This window comes from Pelophylax lessonae, assembly GCF_965119305.1.
Source record: "Pelophylax lessonae genome assembly, chromosome: 5".
Lineage (NCBI taxonomy): Eukaryota > Metazoa > Chordata > Amphibia > Anura > Ranidae > Pelophylax > Pelophylax lessonae.
This window is the reverse complement of record NC_138772.1, coordinates 328,709,946-328,732,824: the sequence shown is the minus strand read 5'-3', so window position 1 is coordinate 328,732,824 and position 22,879 is coordinate 328,709,946. Positions and strand designations below refer to the sequence as shown.

Genomic DNA, 22,879 nt, shown 5'->3' with positions numbered 1-22,879 from the left:
GTGACACATATTACAGTCAACTCATTGAGACATACGAGAATTCATTTCTTATTAAGGTTATGGTAACAGTTACTGGGTAATGGTACAATAATAATGCTTTATCCACTAAACAAACCATCTGCACATAAACAACAAAAGTAAGTAAATCTAAGCCCCATCACCATCACTTTTGATTTCTATCTTGAGCAACCCTGTTTTCCTCCCAGGTTTACAGAACAAGCTTTTACTGTATAAAGCAAGAAAACATATGGTGTGCTAAACACTTCCTACACCGATACAACTGGTTGCCCCCACTCAATTTGCAACAGATCCAACATTCTCCTCACTAGGCCCTGTGCAGATACTGCATCTCACACATTTTCTACGCTCATTACCTACTCCAGATAAACTGTCATGTACATTAACTCCATTTAAACATGCATGCCAAGAGGAAGGTCCTATTAGCCATACCCTTTCAACGACCTACAAATGGCTTCTGATGGAATCCTCAAAAACGCCACTCCACTACATGGATTGCTGGGAACGGGAGTTGGGAGTTTCTCTCTCTGCTTAGTCCCACATAAAGATACTTTCCAGTCATCTATATGTAACAAATATCAAATTCTGGCTACCTAAACAAGAGTTTGCCCCCTACCTCCAGATGGTTTTTAACCGGAACTATGTGTATCTCCTGAGTCAAGCCCATAATCACTGAATAAGAGAGTCTTCTTCTCTTCCCCACTTGGTGCACCTTACCCCATCCATGTTCACTCTCATTCCCTCCTCTCTCTCCTAGCCTTTCATCACCTAACTCTCTACATCTCATTACAATTCCATAATTGATACGTCCAAGACTGAAGACCCAGCCCCCTACTCACATGGGGCTCTTCTGTGTTCCCTTCAAATAGAAAAACCACTGTAACCTCATGACCATCAGTAACACCCCTTTAGTACAGCAGTCCATATACTTCACAAGTAGAATTCCACCCTCCTCATACAGGGGCTTTTGGACTTTCAACCTAGCTACTTAATACTTAGTTAATTGTATCCCTAAAGTTCAAATATACCTTAAAGCGTTTGTTACCCCAACACTTCATATTCCTGATATGTGGCTGCTGTACCATGTACTTATATAAGAAAGTATCCCGTTCTCTTTGTATTGCTTCCTTTATGTGAAATCCCTGGTGCTCCTGCCAGTCCCTCTGCTTTCCTGTAAAAACTGACCACACTAAGCAGGAGAGTACAGCGTGGTCAGTTCTGTAGCTATGCTGGGAACTCAGGGTACTATCCTCCAGTGATCAGACTTGTCCTGACACGCCCCTGCTGCACAGCCATTCACTGGAAAGCCGCCTTCTTGAGGAGCTCTCGGTCTGCTTGTTGGGTCTGTACAAACTGGTGATTCGTCTCCTGCTGTGCTGCAGTGGCCTTCTGAAGCATATTCTCTATCTGCCTCTTAATCTCTGCGAACTGGTGGTTGGTTTCCTGCTGGGTTACAGTGCCTCGAAGCAGGGCTCTTATCACATCTTCAATATTTCCCCATTCTCAAGAAGTTGCCTGCATCCTCCACCATATGTGGGGGTTGGGTCAAGTGGGGATCACCTTCCTTGGGAAAAAGGCAGTCCCATACGGCAGTTTTTTCCTAAAATTCTGACTTGTAGTCATTTTTTTTTAAAAAGATTGCACGCAAGAAAAAACAGGAAATAAATCCTTGCCATCCAGACACCAACTAAACGGTACAGATTCCTCTCTCATAGGTGAAGGGTTTTTCCCAGCCATTATTGAAAAAAAGTTTCCCACATAAAAAGAGAATGCGAGGTGAAACATACTATCCTTCAATCACCTCGCCTTTCATTATGTTACAATACATATCAATTACTTAAGTATTATAAAACAAAAATAAAAAAATGCTGAAGTGCATCTTAAAGTGATACTAAACACATGCCCTTAAAAACCTTTATATATTCTTCAAAAGTATGCCATTCATATTTTTGTAGTTCATTTAAAAAAACTGCTAAGTACATGTATGCCATAGCTGTATACAGTGGTCACATGATTCATATCTAATGCTATGCCAAGTGCTGGGAGAGATCATAGGAGGAGCTTCCATTCCCCTCTGATGTATCCACGTACATCAGAAGAGGAAGCATGAACTGCGACCCTGGTATCCAGATAGTGCTGATTCTTGCAGTCCCGGTCACATGAAAAAAAAAAAGTCTTTAAAGATACAGTAGAAAAAACTGAATTTTTGTAAAATCTTACTGTAAAATTCCTTTCTCTGAGTCCTCCAACAGTCGCCGCTCACTCACACAGTCTTCACCAATGGGGTATTGACTTCCTCTCCTTAGGAATAGCTAGGCATAAGACTTGTTAAAACAAAAGCATTTACATAGACACACCCATGGGGGCTGTCCCACTGGTCCAAAACTCCCCTGCAATAGCCATCCCAACTCAGTTTGGTAGCAAGCAGTCAAGTGTATAAGAACCCCAAAAAGAGGGGCGGGGGCGGCGACTGTCAGAGGACTCAGAGAAAGGAATTTTACGGTAAGATTTTACAAAAATTCAGTTTTCTCTTACGTCCTCCGACAGTCGCTGCCCACTCATACAGTCTTCACCAATGGGGATGTCCCAAAGCAGTGTAGACATGAGGGGTGGGAAACGCAACCGTCAGAAAGGCAACGCAGTACCCACATCAGAGAAAGGAACCTTACATTGAACAGAAAGGTAACCCTCTGGGCAACAAAAAAAGGCTCAACATGAGCAACAACCCAGGAAAGCAAATAACCAAGGGGATAAACAACCCCAACAGCCAGGGACCCGCACTAAAACCAGGGTCCCCTCACGGTATTGAAAGAAAAAGTAATCACACTAGTGATACCTCTAGCGCTTGCTGTTCCCTATTGGAATTACATTATTCACAACTGTGTTAAAACTTCATAGTGGAAATAAATAATTCATTTATAATATAATAAATCACTTCAAAATTGTTAAATGTGATATAAATAATAAAAAATATTAATATTAAAAAAAGTCCATCCAATGTGTGGTGAAAAAAACAATCAACCTTATTAATAAATCTTTAAACGATGAGGTAAAAATATGGGTGAATAAATAAATAAAAAGTCCAGTGTCAATATGTGCTAAAAGTGCTGGTGCTTTTTCCTTAATAACTTGGTGCTTCCTTTCCCGTGATAAATAAATAAATTGCCCACTCACCAGATGCTGTGGGTCCTATATGTCTTATGACATTAGAACCAATCTGGAAAGGAAAACCTTTCCAGGTTCCGATTCCCCCTCTCTGGATATGGACAGGTACTGCAGTAGGTCCTCCACCATGGAATGAGTCTCCTCTAGCCACGGGCCAAGAAGTATGATGTAACCCTGTAAATCACCTCCAATCACAAGCCGTGATGGGGGAATAAATGGATAGTGTGGTATTGTTTTCCAAATATTTATTACACACACTATAAATAAAACCGCACACTCAACGGTATAAATCCATCCATAAATCCAAAGGTGATAAAAACAGGTGTCATACACTTCCACAGTTCCAATAAATATTGCAGCAAAGTGAAGAAAACGTGCTCAATCCAAACAATGTAAAAGCAAACAGAACAGGATCGTCATACACGTGTGCTGGAGAAATGGCTAGCGGTAGTTCCGGCTTGCGTTCCACTCTAGCAACGTATGACGTCACGGCGTGCGTTCCACCTAACGCGTTTCGTCATTGGTTTAGACGTCTTCAGAGGTGGAGTTACACGTCTAACTCAGTTCTTATATGCCGGAGCTGCCGCTCTACACCCCGCCCAACTCCACCCATAGAATCTTGTCGGAAACAGGAAGTAACTCCGTATCCCCGCAATACTATTGTGCTATACACACCACAGCAAAAATTTAATATGGCAAATAAAAACAAATATATCTAGGTTACCTCAAAATGTGTTTCTTAATACCGACAACCATATCCCCTGGATCAATAATGCTTGGTTTACACACCGTGTGTATGCTATTTTTAATTATTTATTAATTCTCAATGATAATCTATTAATTATTGAATATTCTAAAAATAATTTTAAATGACATTTTATACAGTTAATACTTTATAAATTTATATGTTGCATAAATATTAGTTTAAAAAATCATTTTATTATAAGAAATACTTTTGCTCCTAGGATGTGTGGATTAAAACATTATGATTTTTATTTAATTAAATATTTTGATGTTAAATATATATAAATTACGTGAGTATAGAAACATTATATTAACACAAGAATAGCAACAATAATTAAAAATAATATTTATTATATATATTATTATATTATTATTATATTATTAATATATATATTATTAAAAATAATATTTACTCTTTGAACTTCATCACACAGTATAATGTAAGATATAAGGAAGTGGAAGATATTATTAAAAAGCACTGGCACCTTCTTTTGAGAGATGAAAAGTTGAGGGAGGTCATTCCGAATCGCCCGAAATTTGTCTACCGCAGAGGACCTAACCTCAGAGACAAACTGGTGAAAAATGTTCCGGATCCCCCTAAGAAACTTTTAACGTTTTTAGACTATAAAGGATTTTATTCATGTGGAAGGTGCATATCATGTAGAACTGTGAAAACCAGAAAACGACGAGTACTCGAATTCCAATCACTTGTGACAAAAAAGAAATATAACATAGAGAAATTAATCACATGCCGTACCTCTCATGTCACATATCTCCTTACTTGCCCCTGTGGGTTGCAATATGTTGGTCGCACCACAAGAGAACTCAGGGTGCGTATGGGTGAACATATCGCCAACATTAAGAAAGGATTTAGAAAGCACAGCCTTTCCCTACATTTCAGACTGGTACATAATAGGGATCCCACCTTTCTTACCATTTTGGGCATTGACAGGATTGAGCAAAATTGGAGGGGTAATAACATGCGAATCGCCGTTTCTCAAAGCGAGTCTCGGTGGATTTATGAACTTTCCACCATGCAACCCAAGGGTATGAACATTGACATGGATATTAATTGTTTTATATCAAATCCATAAATTAAAATAATATCAAAATCTCCGCTTTTAATTTTTAATTTTAGAATTTTAAAATACCTGAAATAATATTTTAAATAGAATAAAAATTATTTTTAATTATTGTTGCTATTCTTGTGTTAATATAATGTTTCTATACTCACGTAATTTATATACATCAAAATTTTTAATTAAATAAAAATCATATTGTTTTAATCCACACATCCTAGGAGCAAAAGTATTTCTTATAATAAAATGATTTTTTAAACTAATATTTATGCAACATATAAATTTATAAAGTATTAACTGTATAAAATGTCATTTAAAATTATTTTTAGAATATTCAATAATTAATAGATTATCATTGAGAATTAATAAATAATTAAAAATAGCATACACACGGTGTGTAAACCAAGCATTATTGATCCAGGGGATATGGTTGTCGGTATCAAGAAACACATTTTGAGGTAACCTAGATATATTTGTTTTTATTTGCCATATTAAATTTTTGCTGTGGTGTGTATAGCACAATAGTATTGCGGGGACACGGAGTTACTTCCTGTTTCTGACAAGATTCTATGGGTGGAGTTGGGCGGGGTGTAGAGCGGCAGCTCCGGCATATAAGAACTGAGTTAGACGTGTAACTCCACCTCTGAAGACGTCTAAACCAATGACGAAACGCGTTAGGTGGAACGCACGCCGTGACGTCATACGTTGCTAGAGTGGAACGCAAGCCGGAACTACCGCTAGCCATTTCTCCAGCACACGTGTATGACGATCCTGTTCTGTTTGCTTTTACATTGTTTGGATTGAGCACGTTTTCTTCACTTTGCTGCAATATTTATTGGAACTGTGGAAGTGTATGACACCTGTTTTTATCACCTTTGGATTCATGGATGGATTTATACTGTTGAGTGTGCGGTTTTATTTATAGTGTGTGTAATAAATATTTGGAAAACAATACCACACTATCCATTTATTCCCCCATCACGGCTTGTGATTGGAGGTGATTTACAGGGTTACATCATACTTCTTGGCCCGTGGCTAGAGGAGACTCATTCCATGGTGGAGGACCTACTGCAGTACCTGTCCATATCCAGAGAGGGGGAATCGGAACCTGGAAAGGTTTTCCTATAAGCACGATTGGTTCTAATGTCATAAGACATATAGGACCCACAGCATCTGGTGAGTGGGCAATTTATTTATTTATCACGGGAAAGGAAGCACCAAGTTATTAAGGAAAAAGCACCAGCACTTTTAGCACATATTGACACTGGACTTTTTATTTATTTATTCACCCATATTTTTACCTCATCGTTTAAAGATTTATTAATAAGGTTGATTGTTTTTTTCACCACACATTGGATGGACTTTTTTTAATATTAATATTTTTTATTATTTATATCACATTTAACAATTTTGAAGTGATTTATTATATTATAAATTAATTATTTATTTCCACTATGAAGTTTTAACACAGTTGTGAATAATGTAATTCCAATAGGGAACAGCAAGCGCTAGAGGTATCACTAGTGTGATTACTTTTTCTTTCAATTCTGCACCCGCACTTTACTAGCAGCTGCAAGTAATTTGATATCACTAATTTATTATCACAAAATTAATTTATTATACCAATCTAAACCAGGTTACATTTACCAGCTCTCTGGCGCGCTAATATACACAGTATATTTTTTTGCCATCCCCTCACGGTATAGCCGCACAGAGAACTTTGCGGCCAAAGGAGGCATCAGCTGATGCCAGAACATCAATTTTGTAGAATTTGGAAAAGGTGTGCACTGACAACCAAGTCGCAGCCTTGCACACCTGGGCCACCGAGGCCTGGTGCCGGAAAGCCCAGGACGTACTCACCGCTCTGGTAGAGTGCTCCTTGACAGGGAAGGGTGGTACCCGTTCCTTCAACTAATAGGCCTGAACAATTGTCTGTCTGATCCATTTTGCAATGGTCGCCGCAGACGCAGCCATACCCTTCCGAGGTCCCTCAGGAAGGACAAAGAGAATCCGATATTCGAAAGGATTCAGTCGACGACAGGTAAACCCTTATCGCCCTGACAACATCCAAAGAATGCAAGGCAATCTCCTTAGGATGCTTAGGATTCGCACAGAGCGAAGGTAAAACAATTTCCTCATTGAGGTGAAAATCCGAAACCACCTTAGGAAGAAAGGACGGGTTAGGTCGCAAGACCAGCTTATCCCTATGAACCACCAGGTAGGGGGAGCGGCAAGACAACGCCGCCAACTCTGACACTCTGCGAGCAGAAGTGATCGCCACAAGAAAGGCAACTTTTTTTAGACAGCAGAGGTAACGAAATTTCCCTGATGTTTTCAAACGGGGAACGTTGTAACACGGACAGAACCAAGTTCAAGTCCCATGGAGGTAAGGGCTCCCTTCGAGGAGGGGCCAAGTGACGCACACCTTGAATGAAGGTGCGAATCAAGGAATGAGACGCCACAGGGCGCTGGAAAAGAACAGCCAGTGCAGATACCTGGCCCTTAATCGTGGCCAACGCAAGGCGCTGGTCCACACCAGACTGGAGGAAGGCCAACACTCTCGCCACCGAGCATGAACGAGGAGATAAGCCACTGGACTCACGCCAGGCAAAATAAGCCTTCCATGTACGGTAATAAATCTTACCAGACGAGGCTTTTCTAGCCTTGATTAAAGTAGGAATGACCTCTGAGGAGAGACCCCTGTCTCTCAGGACCTGGCTTTCAACAGCCAAGCTGTTAAAGCCAGCAACTGTAAAGCAGGATGGAAGATCGGTCCCTGAGACAGTAGATCTTCTTGCATTGGCAGCCGCCACGGAGGCTCTATGGCCAGGTGAATGATGTCCGCGTACTAGGACCGTCGTGGCCAGTCCAGCGCCACCAGAATCACCAGCGTTTGTTCCGAGGCCAACCTGCGCAGGAACCTGGACAACAACTGAATCGGAGGAAAGGCATATATCAGATGATACTGATGCCAAGGCACCTCCAGCGCATTCGAGGCGTCTGCCAGAGGATCGCGTGTTCTTGCCACGAACCTTTCCACCTTGTGGTTTAGCCGAGACGCGAATAGATCCACATCCGGGGATCCCCACTTCGCACACAGCATTTGAAATACCTCCGGGTGCAGGGACCATTCCCCCTGGTCCAGGGTCTGGCGGCTCAGATAATCGGCCTGCCAATTTTCCACACCCGGAATGTGAACTGCCGAGATCGCCGGGACATGAGTCTCGGCCCAAGACAGAACACTGGTCACTTCCTAGGCCGCCCGGGCACTCCTGGTGCCCCCTTGGTGATTGATGTAAGCCACCGCAGTGGCATTGTCCGTCCAATGGAGCAGGCACAGCCTGATCGCTCTCAATTCCAAGATGTTTATCGGGAGGGAGGATTCCTCCACCGACCAAGTGCCCTGGGCAGACAGGTTGCCCAGGACGCCACCCCAGCCCGAAAGGCTGGCATCCGTGGTGATCGCTGTCCACAGTAACGGCCGGAAGGATTTCCCTTCTGATACAGTCGGGGACTGAAGCCACCATAAGAGATCCATTCTGGTTTGGCGACTCAGAGACACTCTCAGGTCCAAGGACTGAGGTAGTCTGTCCCACCTGGCCAGGATCTCCACTTGGAGAGACCGCGTGTGAAACTGTGCAAATGGTATCGCCTCGAAGGCTGACACCATCAACCCCGGGGACCGCATACAGGTCCTGAGTGACGAGGATTTGTGGTCCCTGAGGGACCTGACCTCGGACTGCAGGGTCCGGAGCTTGTCCTCCGGTAAAAACACCTTTGCTTGAGCAGAGTCCAGAACCATTCCCAAATATGGGAGACGGACCGATGGAGACAAGGTTGACCTCTGAACGTTGATGGTCCATCCGAACTCCTGGAGAGTCTGGACCGTTGTGGACAGATCGCACAGCAGGCCCTGATTGGCACTCGATCTTAACAGGAGATCGTCCAGATAACCCAAGACCGCATTGCCCTGTGCCCGCAACAGGCGCCAACACTTTGGTATAGACCCTTGGAGCCGAAGCAAGACCGAAAAGTAACACCACAAACTGATAATGATCCTCCGCGATAGCGAATCGGAGGTACCCTCGAAAATAGGGATGTGAAGATACGCATCCTTCAGATCGATAGAGGCCAGGAATTCTCCCGGACTCAGGGAGGCTACCACCGAGCAGAGCGATTCCATGTGGAACTTTCGAACGCGCACGAAGCTGTTCAGAGCTTTTAAGTCCAGAATCAGACGTACCTTGCCCTCCTTTCTGGGCACAGTGAACAGATTTGAGTAAAACCCCCGAAACCTGTCCCTATGAGGCACCGGGACGATTACCCCCTGAGCGAGGAGATCCCGTACCGCTTGATGCAGGTCTTGCAACCGCCCTGGGGTCAAATGAAGATTTGAGGGAAAGAATCTGTCTGCCGGCCGTGAAAGAAATTCAATCTTGTACCCTGATCGAATGATTTGCTGAACCCACCTGTCCGGAACTCGGAGCAGCCAAGGTTGGAGGAAACCGCGCAAACGTCCCCCCACCCCTGAAATGGGTGAGGGCGCCCCTTCAGGCAGAGGCGGACTGAGCCGCCGCACCCGCTTGGCTGGATTTTTGTTTGCCCGCCCAGGGCTTTCTCTGGCCACCCTGGCCTTTGAAGGGTTTCCCCTTGTACTGTGCCTTGAAGGCACGAAAGGACCCCTGATTAGGTTTAAAGGCGGGACCCCGCTTGCCGCGGAAAAACTTGCTCTTAGGATTCTGGGGCAGCAGAGTGCTCTTGCCCCCAGTGACTCCTTTAACCAATTCATCCAGGGACTCCCCAAAAAGGCGAGACCCCGCATAGGGAATGTCAGCCACCGTCTTTCTGGATTTCTGGTCAGCCGACCAGCTTTTCAACCATATCAGTCGCCGGTTAAGCACCGCGAAACTGGACAGGCGCGCAGCCAATGAGGCCTCATTCAAGGCCGCATCGCACAAATACATGACCCCTTGATAAATCTGGTCCACCATCTCCACGGTAGTGGGGGGGGCAGAATCAGCCACGAGAGTGCGTCTTAGCACCTTAGTCCAATCCGCCACAGCCTGAGCCATCATGACAGAAGCGAAAATAGGCTTTAGCATGGAACCCACCACCACGTAAGTATGGCGGGCAAGAGATTCCAGCCTCCTATCCGTAGGATCCCGAAGCACCGGAGAATCTTCAGTGGGAACCAGAGTAGCCTTGTTCAATCTGGCCACAGTGTGATCCACTTGAGGAGCCACACACCAGCGTGCAACCGTAGTAGACGCAAAAGGGTAGAGAAGTTGAAACCTCTTAGGCACCGTGAAGGTGTGTTTTAAATTGCGCCATTGCTCATTCACAGTGTGATAAAACTCAGCGGGGCAAGGAAAAACCTGCACCGTCTTGCGGGTCCTGTGTGTACCAAAAGAGGACACAATGCCCAGAGGATTGGGCTCATCCTCTAAATGTAGTGTTTCTTTAAAGGCAGAAATCAGCGTATCCATAGCTGTGCGTTCCTCGGGCGTCCCAGGGGGGGATTCATCCACCCCTGTGGCCTCCGCCTCCCCCTCAGACTCTAGTGGGTCCTGAGAAGAGAGAGACCCTGAAAGGGGCACGCTACCTACAGCAACCATGTCAGATTCGGAATCAGAAGAAAAAGAAATCCTAGGCCTTTTTCTAGCAGCATGTTCAGTCATCAGCACATCCATTTTGGACACCAAAGTTGCCACTACAGCAGCCAAATTAGTCAGGTTAGAGGATTCAGAGGAACTTGAATCCCCCACCAAGGCTGGAGGGAATTTGCTGTCCTGGGATTCCATTGCAAAAAAATTTTTTTTTAAGGTACTGGCCCTTTAAGCGCGCTGCGGACCCCGCAGCACACCGCTATATGGACAGTGGAACACAGACCCCCAGCAGGGACAAACTGAAGCCAGGAAGATTGCAAAAGGGAGAAAAGAAAGGACAGCAGAACAGAGCCTCCACAAGTGTGTTACCACCACCGCCGGTCGCTCCTGAGTGAAAGAAGGAAGTTATGTCATCGCCAGAGACTGAACTGAGGCTGCAGGCTAAGGAAACATGGATGCCTATGCAAAGTAATGGGAGGCTTCGGCAAAATGGCCGCCGACATGTGCTCGGAACGATCGTTTGCCACACACAAGATGGCGCCGCAAGGCGCCAAAATACACTACATACAATGCTGTATAAGCGCCCATAGTGAGGCCAGACATGCTGCCCACACCTAAAATGGCGGACCGGCGTTTTTTTAACCCCGCAGCGGTCGCTACACCTATCTGTACCTCCAAGCACCCTAAAGTGACACAGGAGAGGGATCCCCCAAAACCCCACACAGCGCTGGCTGTGGGAGAAAAAAAAAAACCCCAGCATGGACCGGGATCAGGGAACCCAAAAACGCACAGACATAGGGGATACCACAGACCACATAAGACTGCTGACCCCAGACAGAGGCCCCACACAGAGTGTACTTACCTGTACCCAATGGCGTGGGGTGCCTCATATCAAATGGGAAACTGCCCACCCTCAGATGGCAGGGGAGTGCCGTCAGCCAAAAACGCAGGACACCAGGAGTGCACGGACAAACGGGGCATGTGTCCGGTGAGGTGGCCACCTCACAAGGCTGCATCCCTGAGGACAGGGATGGGTCGTTTGTGAGGCCAGGGCGAACACATAGCCTATTAAACGCTCGATGGCGGGCTGGGATTCCATCTGACCCTCTGTCCTGGAGAACCAGGACGATCAGTCCGATTCCCAGCTCCGCAATGCCGTCTTCATCCGAAGATCCGACTAACTAACGCTGACAAAATAAACAGCTAGTAGTGTAAAGAAAAAAATGACATTTAGCAGAAAATAAATCATAAAATAGAAGAAGGCTGAGACTGTAGCCCCAGCACAGGGAAGCCTACCTACTCCTTGACTAGGCAGAAGACAAACTGAGTTGGGATGGCTATTGCAGGTGGGTATTGGACCAGTGGGACAGCCCCCATGGGTGTGTCTATGTAAATGCTTTTGTTTTAACAAGTCTTATGCCTAGCTACTCCTAAGGAGAGGAAGTCAATACCCCATTGGTGAAGACTGTATGAGTGGGCGGCGACTGTCGGAGGACGCAAGAGAAATATAGATTTTAACATTACATCCTTGTATAAAAATTATCATACAAGTACAAGCATTATTATTATTTAGCAACAAAATGATATGGGTGGAGCTACACATCCTTGATAATCTCTTTCACTATACCACCTGCTGTGTATTTTGCTAGTTAGTGGGCATGGATAAAGAGGAAAGATTTGTGCTGTCATTAATCTTCTGCATATACGCCCATATGTATAATGTCATAGTCATGTAACTTGCACAGCTCCAATCACAGAGGAAATGTCCCTTTATTGAAACACAGAGCATGCTCATTGCTTGCCAACACTGTTCTCCAGAATTGGCAGCTGAATAGGGGACAGTGAAAGAAAGGAGGTTTAGAGGCTGGCAGGATCAACCACATTTTTTACACAATGCTGAGGATTAAGATTAGGATTAGATGCCAGAGTGAGTATGTCAAGGATGCATTACTGCATATACAAACAGATGTTATTCTTGTGGGTTTAGTGACACTTTAATGTAACACAAACACAAAAGGGGAGATTTACTAAAACTGGTGCACACAGAATCTGGTGCAGCTGAGAAATGTAATCAAACAGTTTCCAGATTTTATTGTCAAAGCTTCAATTAACAAGCTGAAGTTAAAAGCTAATTGTTTCCAATTCACAACTGCACCAGAATCAGTGTGCACCAGTTTTACTAAATCCCTCCAATGTCCAGAAGTTTACAAGTGCTCCAATGTCAATTTGTTTCGGTAAACACATACCCAAAGAAAATTGAACTACGCAGTGATCTTCAAAGTGTTACAAAGTTTTCAGTTAAATAAAAATGCATTCTTTAACAAGAACAATTTCCTGGAAGAGATAAAACAATGCTCCCTGTGAAACTTCAAGAAGACCACCACCAAACTACAGTGATTCTCTTCACCAAACAATTAGACCATAGTAATGTCCCATGCAGCTTGTGATCTCTGTTTGAGCCATCACCCGGATCTCCTGAGCTGGTAGAGGGTGTGGCATTTCCTACATCTGTGTTGTGGCACTTGTTTGTACCTCTAAAAGATCACAAGAGGCTGAAATGAAGTAATGTTCAGGTCCTGTAGTATGAAATTCCTGTGGATCTGTGCATGCTTTGGCACGGACTAGAAGACGCAGTTTTATTGTGGACTGCAGCATCGCATTGTATTAGCAAGTCACTGGAACAGACCTCCTCCTACTTTTAGGAGTGAGGGCGCCCCTTCACTGGGAAGATGGCTTTGGGGGAAGACTTCGTGGGTTTTGTGGCCCATGTCCTACTCCAAAAGGGAGGGCTGAAATTAGGTTTTGAAGTTAAGGTCTGGGTGAAGCAGTTGCATGTTCTGCATTTTGGGGAAATAGAGGCAGGGGTGTAGAATCTTTCGCTGGGGAATAAAACTTATGTAACATGTTTGATGAATTGGTCGAGTACCTCCCAAAAAATATATTTTTTCCAATGAAAACGCATACATGTGAGGTGCTTTTTTAAGGTAACATCAGCTGTCCAGGCTTTTAGCCACAGAATTGTTTGCATGATAATGGAGATTAGAGCCATTTTGAAAATGTATGTCCTTGCATGTTCTAGGGCAGGGATCCTCAAACTACGGCCCTCTAGCTGTTGCGGAACTACACATCCCATGAGACATTGTAAAACTCTGACATTCACAGACATGACTAGGCATGATGGGAATTGTAATTCCTGAACAACTGGAGGGCCACAGATGGAAGACCCCTGTTCTAGGGCATCCCCACAAAAGAGCAGACAGAAGGTAATTGTTTCAATTGCTCTAATAATGCATGGTCCTGCAATACAAAGTTTGTGCTGGTTGTACCCCTACCCTAGTCCAATTTATTGCAGTATGACATACTGAAATTGGAACGCTGGTTGCAGGGCTGGACCCACCAGAGTAAAGAGAGCTTTTAGTAGTGTCTCAAACGTTTTATCTGCAGAATCTTTGAATGGAGGAACATCTTCATTTAGTACAATGATATGTTTGTTTGGACAGCAGAATCAACTACTGGAACAGACCATTTTTTTAGTGAAATATTTTCCCACTGGATAGAGTTTTGAAGGAGTACAAATCTTTTCTGAAGTGATACAATTATCATACATTACTAATTGTTTTGTTCATGAACAGGGAATGTCCTTATAGATTTTGGAGGTGTCTTCGTAACCAAAGGGGCATGGCAAAACAGAGGAGAATCAAGTTCTTCAATTCTGAAGCTTTTGTGTATGGCAGGCAGTGAGCTTATCTACATTAACAAGCATGGTGCATGAAGCTTCAGGTATGAAAGTGTGTAGGGGAGAAAAATCTTAGGGCTTATGTACACAAGGCAGTTGAAAACCTTTTCTGAATGCTGGAAACTTGACAGTTGGAAACCAACAGTGAAAATGTCAGTTTTACAGCTTTTTTTGCAAGTTTAGCAGCGGTTATGAGCATTTGAGGTTAGAAGCCTTTTTTAAAGATAACCTCAAAAGACCCTCCCAAATGCCCACAATGCATAAAAAAAAAAAAAGGTAAATTATGAACTATTTCAGCAATTGTGTGAGAGAATCAAGAGCAACAACAGAGAGAGCAGTGTGCTTGTAGATAGCTGTCTTATTTTTTGTGTTTTCACTATGGATCCTATCATGAGCATGTGTGAGGAAATGTTCCTGATGTTGCTGAGGCACCTAAGACATAGAAAATTGCGTGAGAGGACCAGAGTTTGTCACTACTGGACTCATTCATTGATGCAGGCAACATCATGTGGTAACACTTGTGTTTTTTCAACATTTTTATATGTTCAAAAATGATCAGAAATATTTTCCCCTTTAACCGTTTGCCGACTGCTCACAGTATATTTACTGCGGCAGTCAGCCCCTCACAGGCAGAGTGACGTAGGTCTACGTCGCTCGCCTGTGAGGCTCTGGGGAGCGAGCGCGCGCCCGCTCCAGCGCGCTCCCGCTCCAGCGCGGTCACGGACCCCCCCCCGCGCGTGTGACCAGCGGACCCGATGTCCGCCGGTCACTCGGCGATCGGCGGGGGAGAGGGAGAATGTCAGGCAGCTTGTGTAAACAAGCCACCTGTCATTCTCCTCGGTGTAAAGACACTGATCACAAGGATCTACTATGTAGATCCGTTGATCAGTGTCCTTACAGCTCAAGCCACAGCCAATCACAGTAGAAAGCACGCCCCTAGGGATACACACAGCCCCTCCCTCCCAAATAAAGTTAACCCCTTCACTACCAGTGTATTTTTACAGTAACAGTGCATATATATAGCACTGATTACTGTAGAAATGTCACTGGTAACCCCAAAAGTGTCAAAAATGTCAGTCAAGGGTCCGATCTGTCCGCCCCAATGTCGCAGTACCGCAAAAAAAAAAATCGCAGATCGCCGCCATTAAACGTTAAAAAAAAACCAACAAAAATGACAAAAATCTTTCCCTTTGTTAGTAAACGCGATAACTTTTGCGCAAACCAATCAAAATACGCTTTTTGCGATTTTTTTTTACCAAACATAGGTAGCATAAAACAAATTGGCTGAAAATTTAAAAAAATTTTGATTTTTACATTTTTTTTGGGGAATTTCATATAAAAAAATGTGAAAAATATTGTTATTTTTGCAAAATGTACGCTCTTTTTTTGTTTATAGCGCAAAAAGTAAAAATCGCACGGGTGATCGAATACCACCAAAAGAAAGCTCTGTTTGTGGGAAAAAAAGGACGTCAAGTTCGTTTAGGTACGGCGTCGCACGACCGCGCAATTGTCCGTTAAAGTCACGCAGTGCCGAATCGCAAAATACCCCCTGGTCGTTTAGCAGGAAAATCCTCCGGGGCTTAAGTGGTTAAAAAACGCTTATAAAATATAAACACGCATATAGACGGTTTACCACGGTTGCATGCAGTTACAAGCATTTGACGTTTGAAATGGCAGTAAACTACAGTCCTGAATGTGTTTTTTCTTCTTTCAAAAACAATGCCTGTAACCTCAACTGCCTCTAAACTACTATAAAATGTCGAGTGTACATGTACACATAAGATAACACAGGGGAGAGTTCAGGGGCTGCTGAAAAAAAATGCCCAACTGCTCCTAAACTTCAGTTTAGAAGCTGTAGTGTACATGAGGCCCACAGTCTCTTCTAACACTGCTTCTATATCCTCTTTATTCCCTTCTGTTTTTGCCCTACCTAGGGTGGCATATCAAGATCCAGCTCAGGTAGAGGAGAAGAGGTGTGGTGTTATGTAGCCTTAGACAAAGATGGCTGTAATAAAACTGTTAGTTGTTTGAGGAATTTTGACAGCTCGGTAATTTGTTGTATGCCTAAGCTAGAGCTAGAATTGTATGCAGAGAACGGTATTAAAATTGGTTCCTGCTCCAGTGCAAGGTAAGCATGGTCACTCTGAGTTTCAGTGTTGTGCGGGCCTTCGGCAGAGCGATTATTTTCACCTGAGGTGTAGCAGTGGCTCCCTTTCATCAGGTTGCTGCCATAGCTACAGGTGAAGGTATTCCCCTGTGTGGTACTCACAGAGTAGGGTGCGGAATATAGGGTAAGCGTGTCCAGAAAGAGTATGCAGCAAACTGGGTGTAGACAAAGTCGCAGCAATTTTGAAAAGGTGCCTGCACTTCTTTGGTGCAACTGTGGTCCAGAGAATGCAAAGTTGGATCAAAGTTGCGCCAAAAGTCTCATTAAAGCCGCACTCCAAAGTTGCACTGGAAATCGTGCAACTTTGGAGATGCGCTAATGTGAACGGAACCTAACAAAACCTTATAACTTTAGAATCACTTTAAAATATTTGTTTTTTTGGGATACAGTATACAGCACATTAAGAATGTATAATAGTGTAAATTCATTACCTGCAAGCAGTTGTTTCTGGTAAAAAATCTTCCATAAAATGTCTCTTTCTGGCAAAGTGAAGGTTAGCAGCTCATCCGTCCCCTTCTGCCCTCTCAATCACTCATTACTACGCTCACACAATCCACTGCATTCTGTGAATGAGAAGCAGTTGAATAATAGGATCTCCTCCGCAGTCACAGAATGTGATGCTTTGTGGGAGTGTAGTAATACAAACTATACGAATGACAGAAGGGGACGAGCAAGCAGCGCAACTGTTCTCAGCAGCAGAGACTGCTGTTAACCTTCACAGTGCCGGAAGACAGTTGCTCAGGAAAATATCTGGTGGCTATGAAGAAGACACTGCAGAGATAATTTTTACCAGAAACAGCTGCCTACAGGTAATAGGATACACACCATTGCACATACCTAATTTGGTGCTGTATCCCCCAAATAATACTAAACTTCAGATTTAATGATCAGCTTCTGTGACTTGTAAATGCATTGCCAATCAGAGTTGAAAACTTTAGTATGCTTCAAACTAATCTAGCCACTTGTGAGTCCACTATAACATATTCGGGTTGAATGAAAAAAAAAAAAAAAAAAACTAACCTGATTCCCCCATCCACACATTCAGGACTCCCCCCACCGTCAGAGTGCATTGCAAAGCGATCGAATGGAATTTTACCAGTTGGACCATGCATGAGATTTCCATTGATAGATCGACTTCTAATAAAACAAGAACAGCTACGGATGCTGAACCGCTGAATTTCACTCCATTTATGGCCAGTTTAAGTTTGGATTATGAAAGATTACTTATGAAATTCTGCTTTTTAACATACTTATGTGGCACAGTTTACTTTCTTCTAAATTTTGAATATATCTTCTTCATCTAGCTGCTCCAGCTAATTGCCAGCAAACATACAACCAAGTGTGGGTTTCATGATTCAGACACTGTTCACTGTATAAGAGCAACGCAGCCTCACTCAGGTATATTCCATGTTCAGATGAAGGTTAGACAACCAGAAAGCAGTAAAAAAAACAACATTATTTCCCAGAAACACAGAAAATACAGAAACACAAAAAAACTACGGTCACATAAATAGAATGTTTCCTAGAAAGCATTAGTAGTTCACAGGTGGATTTCATGCATTACTTGAGATTTCTCTATATCACACAGACTTACCAAAACGTCTACAGAACACTCCAAAGATTGCACTTTCTTCAACGACTCGAAGGTCAGCAAGAAGAGACAACTCAAGACCCCCTGCTACAGCGTAACCACTCACAGCTGCAATTACTGGTTTAGAAAATTGCATCCTGCTAGGCCCCTGGGAAGAAAAGGATCAGCACTCACATGTTCATATGTAGGCTAAACAATAAAGCAGAAACCAATAGTTCTAACTGACTCATTTATCAAAAACATTATATTTAAGTAGTCCTGCATACCATGGGTCCTGGTCCTTTGGTGACATCCGGCTCTAACTTCAGAGAGTAAGCGTTGTGAGCTATTTCCTTCAGATCAAAGCCAGCACAAAAATATCCACCTGTGGAAGGTAATAATGAATCTTCTATCAGTTACTGACATGTAATATTTTGTGGCATAAGAGTACCTGTTAGATCTTTGTTCACCCTGTCAATGCCAAAGCTCATCTCAAGCTCTTGAGAATGTCATCATCTGACCCACAGAAATGGTACTAGAAGCAGGGCATGCACATTAGTGTGCATAGAGATACAAACATGTGGAATGATCCAGGCTATAACCTTTTTGGCACAAGAGCAGGATGAAAGCTAATCTTGACAGAATCCTTGAAGTAAACAGGTAAGAATGTTTCTTTTAATGGCTTTGTGTCCATAGTTTTGCTACTGCCATTTTTCACGTGCTACGGTAAACCTAAAATTTGTTTTGCATCTCTTCCAGCTCAACAGTGCTTGCAAACCTTAAAAAGCTTGAAATTGCCCCAGTGATATGACAGATAATTAATGTGGCTTCATTAAAATACTTGCCAATGTAAAAAACAAATTAAACAAAAAAAAAAAAAAACAATAATTTCAGGGAGCAATATACTAAAATCAACTCAAATTTCTACTATTTTGTTCAACTTCCATGATGAACAAGAATTAATAAAAGCAGTGTGTGTGTGTTAGGCAGGCCATACATGGTGAAAATTTCCTTCTTTCAACCAGTGGCTATAGCAGCTGCTAGCGATAATCACATGTAAAATCCGGCAGGCTGGTTGTACCTAAACTGATCAATTAACTTGGTACATTCAGGCTGCCCATAACATGCTTCGAATCGTGTATGGCTGGCCTAAGTGAGAAAGAGAATGAACATAGATGAGGCAGTGAGCCCGCACAGCTAAATTAGTTTAGTTTTTAAGTCTCTTTCATTTATTTTCACCTGGTGATCTAGCCAGTAAGTCTGATGTTTTTTTTGTTTTTTTTTTTTTAAAGAACAAGCTCTCCAGCAAATTCAGCAGTTACAGGGTTGAAACAAACCATTTACTACTGACAGTGGTGCTGTTTACATAAAACCATTGTCCTATTGGATTTAATATTTATTTAATTCATACACCTAATTCTGACCAGTTTTCTGTAAACTAACCATATACATCTGCTTAGATCTGATAAACAGGAACTCCTCCTACTGAAGCAGGTACATTTCTGCCACAAACCATCCTATGATGCTGGAGATCTGGAAAGCTGTAATGGGAACTGGTGACTCAATCCAGTGAAATAGCATAAGTTCGAACTCTTCCTTGGGGCTCTTTCACACGGGCGGTCCGATCAGATCCGCCTGTCAGTTTTTTAGGCGGATCTGATCGGATCCTCCATGCAGCTCTATGGGGCAGCGGATGTCAGCGGAGACACCTCCGCTGACACCTGCTGCCACCCGTATCCGATCCTGTCCGTGAAATCTGGACGGATGGAAACTCTATTTTTCCATCCGTTCAGGTATCGGATCGGATGAGAGCGGACAGGCGGTACGCTCTCATCCGATTCCCATAGAGAGCAGCGGGGGCTGTGACACCTCCCTCTCCGCACTGCAAGCGGAGACGGAGCTGTCATCCGCCGGCTCAGCGGGGATCGCGGATCGATCCCCGCTGAGCAGCACGGATCCGCCTACGGAGGCGGACCGTGTGAAAGAGCCCTTAGGGTCCTTTCACACGGGCGGTTCCCGTATGTCCGTTTTTCATCCCATTTTTTTGCGGATGAAAAACAGACATAATGCATGTCAATGGGATTGCGGATGTCAGCGGATGACCATCCGCTGACATCCGATTTGCGTCCTTTCCTATCAGTTCCGTTTTTTGGAACGGAAGAGAACCCTATTTTTCTTCCGTTTGAAAAACGGAATGGACGCAAAAACGGATGTCAGCAGTGTCATCCACTGACATCCGCAATCCCATTGACATACATTATCTCCGTTTATCATCCGCAAATGGATGGGATGATAAACGGACATACGGACCGGATGACAAGTGTCATCCGTGTCCGTAAAAAAAAAAAAAAAAGTGCTGGAGCGAATCAAAAAACGGTCCGCCCCGTGTGAAAGGACCCTAACAGTACTATCGAAAATGCTATAACTGCTTCACATGCTATCATTGTGACCACACAGAAAGAAAACCTAATGGAGACCCAAACAGCAATAAAAAGGTAGAGAAGTTTTAACACTTATCCATTTTATCCAAACCAAAAAAAATGTTATGTAAACAAAACAGATGACATAAAAGGGTTTTACTGGTTTTTAATAACTCCACTCTGGAAGTACAGATAAAGGACAGGATTTCTTGTAACATCTTACTACATCAGAAAGAAGTAATTTGTATTAACACTAGTTGATATCCAGATACTTTCAAACAGCTGCTTCAAATTTCTAAATGAAAACACATTCATATTTTGGCACCCTTAAATTTTTTTGTGTTTTAGAAGAGTGTTCTAATTAATTCTTCACAAGCCTTTTCCAAGAAAAAGTAATTCTCTTTCTCATAATTTACTCTTGGTCTGCCTGTAAAGCAGTTGTTACGATACATATGTTGGGTCGAGGATATCAACTTCACAAATACGTTCATTGGTCATTCTCAGTTTTGAGAAGTGCAGCTAATAAGGAAAAAGGTTAAGAAGAAATTTGTTCTATGGACTGCATCTTTCAGGTGCCCAGAATCAGAGACACAAACACTTTTACACTTATTGGAGGTTCAGTAAATTCCCTGTAAAGCCATGAGTTGTAATCCCCACATATATGTAATGATGCTGTGAGCACTCCCTGCCTCAATGGTAAAATGGGGCAACATGTCAACATGTACCTGACAGACTTTAGAATCAGTGCAAGGCCTGGTACACAGTAAAGGGAAGACTTTTAGGGGTTCATTTTAGCACCCTAGGCTTTTAGCTCTGAAATTGGAAATGTGGACACCTGTTGAAAACATAGGCCTTTTTCAGTTTGATGTGAAATTGCCTAAACACATCATATAATTATTTTATTCTAAATTCAATGCCAAATCAAATGATGTTAAATGCTCTCCTACTACCATAAAAAAATGTAATTGTAATAATTAGTTTGAGCTATCTTTCAATGGACAAGATTATTAGGACAGACTGGCCTTCAAAAAACAAACAAAATGCATTGCATTATGGCAGTAGGGCGATATTTTGCAAAATGTCTTGCAATGGTGCAACAAAATCTAGAGTAAAGAAACTTAAATTTAAGATTTGTGTAAACCAAACAAAAAGGGGCAGGATTAATTTAACTACTCAAAATTAGGACAGGAGAATCAAAAGGTGGATACAATCAGACCCAGAGCCTGCATGCAAGATCGCAGGGTAGACTACTGGCTGGACAACAGCAGTCTGACTGCAATCCGAAGCTTCCGAAGTTTGTCTGGTGGGAGAAACATTTTGGCCTGCTCCAAATTCGAGAATCAGGCCTAGATACTCTTAGGCGCCTAGTCAGGGTCAAAGCAGACATTTTGAGGTTCAAAATCGATCCGAAATCTTGCAGTACACGCAAGGTAATCTGGGTGCTGTACAGCAAGACCGAATAAACCTCTGCTCCCAAAAGCAAATCATCTAGGTACTAGATCATGGAAATCCCCCTTTGTCTCAGCAAGGCAAGGACTGTGGCCAGAACTCTGGAAAATACCCAGGGAGAGGAGGCTAGACTAAAGGGAAGGGCTACAAAAAATATTGCATGTCTTTGATTGCAAAGCGCAGGAAATGCTGGTGTCCCTCACAGATTGGGATGTGCATGTAAGCACGCTTGATATCTATGGAGGCCAGGATATCCCCCTGATGTAGAGAGGCCATCACCAAGGGAATGGACTCCACCTTGAAGTTTTGAAACCTCACAAAGGAGTTCAAGGCCTTGAGGTCTAGGATTGGACAAACCCTGTCCTTCTTGGAAACTGTGAACAGATTGGAGTAGAAACCCCGGAAGTGTTCGGACTCTGGTGCCGAAATGATCCTGCTCTGGTGAAGCAGGGTCTGCGTCACCTTGTTCAGCGCAGGAAGGCACTTGGACAAGAACTAAAAATTGGAGGAAAAAACTTGCATCGTGGAAAGGAATGAAATTCAGTCTTATAACAGGACTTTACCACCCACCTGTTGGAAATGAGAGAGGTCCACGAGCCTGAGAACAAACAAAGGCCACCCCCACCCTAGAGACAGGGTAGCAAACTTTCATGTAGTGGTGGGTTTATCTTTCATGCAAAGGTTGCCTTGGAGGACTTATGGGGATCAAGAGCACTTGGCACTGCCCGCAGGTGCCTTAAAAGGGTTGGAGCCTATGTTCGAGGAATAAAAAATTTGCTTGTGAGCTATAAAGAAAGGTACTCCTTCCTTCCGTTAGATTTTTGACAGTCACCCAAGGTAGCTCCAAAGAGATGTTCGGCATGAAAGGACAGTTCTGCAAGGGCGTTCTTAGAGGTCTGGTCTGCAGACCAACACTTGAGCCAAA

The 22,879-nt window shown here is 43.3% G+C and overlaps 1 protein-coding gene across 3 annotated transcripts in view; it reads right to left on the bottom strand.

The window, feature by feature from the left end:
- The window catches only part of LOC309556320 (enoyl-CoA hydratase EchA19-like), a 109,755-nt gene that overhangs the window by 55,160 nt on the left and 31,716 nt on the right, over positions 1 to 22,879 (bottom strand). For all 3 annotated transcript variants that reach the window (XR_014225315.1, XM_082258765.1, XM_082258766.1), the window contains exons 3-4: positions 18,373 to 18,470; positions 18,110 to 18,254 (exon numbers count right to left, since the gene is read on the bottom strand). Coding sequence is in view for 2 of the 3 variants with exons in the window: in XM_082258765.1 (XP_082114891.1) it covers positions 18,110 to 18,254; positions 18,373 to 18,470 (243 nt within the window). In the remaining variant the exon portion in view is untranslated. The remainder of the gene's footprint in view (positions 1 to 18,109; positions 18,255 to 18,372; positions 18,471 to 22,879) is intronic.